General features: G+C 51.6%; 1 protein-coding gene across 1 annotated transcript; it reads left to right on the top strand.

Annotated features, from left to right (window-relative positions):
- Window positions 1-937: 937 nt before the first annotated feature.
- Window positions 938-2,827, top strand: EMH_0050330 (uncharacterized protein; the record flags this gene model as incomplete). Its single annotated transcript, XM_013496634.1, is given in 4 exon segments — window positions 938-1,302; window positions 1,306-1,710; window positions 1,829-2,153; window positions 2,291-2,827. Coding segments are annotated over 4 exon segments (1,632 nt in total).
- Between the last annotated feature and the right edge of the window lie 4 nt (window positions 2,828-2,831).

Genomic DNA, 2,831 nt, shown 5'->3' with positions numbered 1-2,831 from the left:
GGGATGCCCTGCATCCCCATTTCAGGCTAAATTCTTTCCTTAACACCCCGGTCGTGAGCTCAACGCCCAGAGCGCCTGAGGACAGGTGAAGGCGGTCAGCTGCTGTCTGTTGAGAAACCCTTACTTTAAGTGTCTACCAACATTGCAGCTCGCTTCTCTCCTTGATTAAGGCCAGACAGCCTTATACAGACCATGCTACAGATGCTACACCGGTCGANCGGATAGAAAACTACATTCAGTCTCTCGGTAGTAGTATAGTAGCACGAAATAATTAAATAAACGAATTTTCTAAATTATAGGCGGTGGAATGCTTCAGCACCCTAACTGAGTACTCCTCCGGACTGCAAGGTTACTGGGCCTCCGGGACATTTCGACGCAAAACTAGGTCTACTTGACGTCGAAACTTTGACGAAGGAGTAAGCAGTACAACATTTTTGCATTTATTTCTATGTAGTACTTTGCGATTTGGAAAATTCGCAGACGGCGAGAAATGGTGTACGACGAGTGGGTGTCAGGATGCACTTGCCTACTGGCCACCGCCCTTCACGCCTTCTTTTACTTCGCCGAGCACGCAACCTAGAATATAACTACCTAAATACGATATTAACATTATATTTGACCGTTTTCACTCCTGTTTTTGGACACTTACTTTGATTGACCGCAAGTTACACTGCATACGGGCAAACATGGCTCCTGTCTCCACGGCTTCTCGCGCCCGCCTATGAATCACCTTGTCTAAAGCGAACTGCGAATCTTCCAGTTTCGGGGAAATTTTCTTGCATCCCCGCGCTATGTTAAACTGTACCAATATTGGGGTATGGCGTACTAGTTCCTATTCTTGCGGAGAACAGCATACCGCACCTGAACCGTTGCCCGCCTCAGTTTTCTCTTGCCCAATATCCATAGCTGCAGCGTTTAAAACCTGTACAAGCAGCTGATGGGGTCTTATCCTCACACCAATTCTTTCGGTGGGGTGGGTACCTTTAAATTCATCGTTTTTGCCCTACTGAACCTTAGCTTCTTTTTCGCCTGCCTCCAGCCTGTCGTAGGAGAGGTCGTGGCCTCCTTAGAAGTCCCTCCTACAGCAGACGGGAAACCTTCTGCAGGTTTTCTGGTGGATACAACTGCGGCCAGAGATGATGGACTCTCTTCCACAGCCGCGAACGCGGCATCTTTGCCCCGTGCAGCCCCCGAATCGGCAGCTGCGGTGGCAAAAGCAGTGTTAAGAGAAAGCCGCGGGCACAGACGTATGTTTGCACCGGATCCGATTGTAGAGGAGGCCGTCACGGCGGTGGAGTACCGNTGGTGCCCACACTGTTTTACGTACAGGAAGACGTTTTCGCAACTAGCAATGGACCTCCGTAGTCGCTTTCATTTCGCAGCACTGAACTGCGTGGAGGACGAAAATACAATGGATATTTGTGGCAACTTAGGTATATTCGCGTTGCCGTCCATCAAACTATTTGTGCCTCCCTCTCTCCACCTGCAACTGCCGGCCTCCGAGCAGCAGCCTAAGCAAGCCACACCACTTAAGGGAAACCTGCATTTGGAGTTCCCTGGGATGCATGACGGAGGAGCGCTGGACTCGTTTGACGCAGCTCAGCCAGACAGTCTTGCTATTCATTCCCTTGCACTCCCCAGCGATGACATCTATCTCGCCGTGCAATATGCGGCCCGAAAAACGCAGCAACAAATCAGCAAGAACGAACTGTAAGTTGTATGGCGAGGTATTGCTCCCATGTTCTTGCTATTCGTACGAATCTGGCACCCAATTTGTTCATTCACCCTCCACCGATTCTTCTGTTGCTTGTGGTGGTTTGTGCTGCAGCAAGCTGACGTTGGGAGGAGACTTAGCCGCCTTCGAGCATCTCCGCGGCGTTCCTTGCAGTGCGTACAGATGGAAATCCGAGCTTACGCTTTCACCCACGGCGACTGATTCCTCTGTTCGTGAGCAAGAGGAGAAAGAAGACCAAGGGGCTGGAAGAAGCAGTTTCCGAATGGGCGGTCGTGAGGCGACTTCAGGGGGTCCCGCTCGAGCGCGTCTATACGACGGTATTAGGGGCCTGCAATTCATTTTGGCGAGTTGGGTTGTTACGGAGAAGGAACACATGAGCTTTGCTGAGGAATTTGCCTTGGTGGATTTGCTCGAAATAGTGCGGGCGGTGGTACCAATCGTGTCGGTGAAGAGGGCAGCTGCTCTCGCGATAATCCATCTGCAGAACTCGATGCAAGCTCTGCCGGAGCGCCTTCCTTTGAGGCAGCCTGAATCTCTCAAAGANTCCATCTGCAGAACTCGATGCAAGCTCTGCCGGAGCGCCTTCCTTTGAGGCAGCCTGAATCTCTCAAAGACGACAGTGCACGCTTCTCGGACCACCTTGATCTGTACAGGGAAATCGACAGCAAACTCTATGCCACCAGTGGTCTAAGAACAGCGGACTGGCGTAAATGGATAGGGTCTGTGGCATTCGGTGCCGAGGCGCTCCCGCTGCCGCCCCTGGAGGAGCCCAAGCTAAAGCACTGCACGACCATCACATGCAGCGTGTGGATGTTGATGCATGTGCTAGCAGAGGGGGCTAAGAGGCTTTCCGTTAAGGTCAACGCACATCCCAAGTGCGGCCGCGGTGAGCTCTTCTTCAAGAGGAAAGGACAGGCGCTGCCGATTTACCTTCTGCAGCAGCAACAGGAGCAGCGAAGACCTGTCGACCTTGATAAAGTCATTGACACGGCATCGTTGCCAACTGTGAGTCCTTCCCCTATGCTCATTTTATCTGCATTTGGAAATGAAGCTTATTCACCCTATAAAGCATACAGGACGCGCTTACCATAAGACC

The sequence above is a fragment of the Eimeria mitis genome, genomic scaffold (assembly GCF_000499745.2).
Source record: "Eimeria mitis Houghton genomic scaffold, Emh_scaff2206, whole genome shotgun sequence".
NCBI classification, from domain to species: Eukaryota; Apicomplexa; class Conoidasida; order Eucoccidiorida; family Eimeriidae; genus Eimeria; species Eimeria mitis.
The sequence above is the reverse complement of the archived record's forward strand: the minus strand, read 5'-3'. Positions and strand labels throughout refer to the sequence as shown.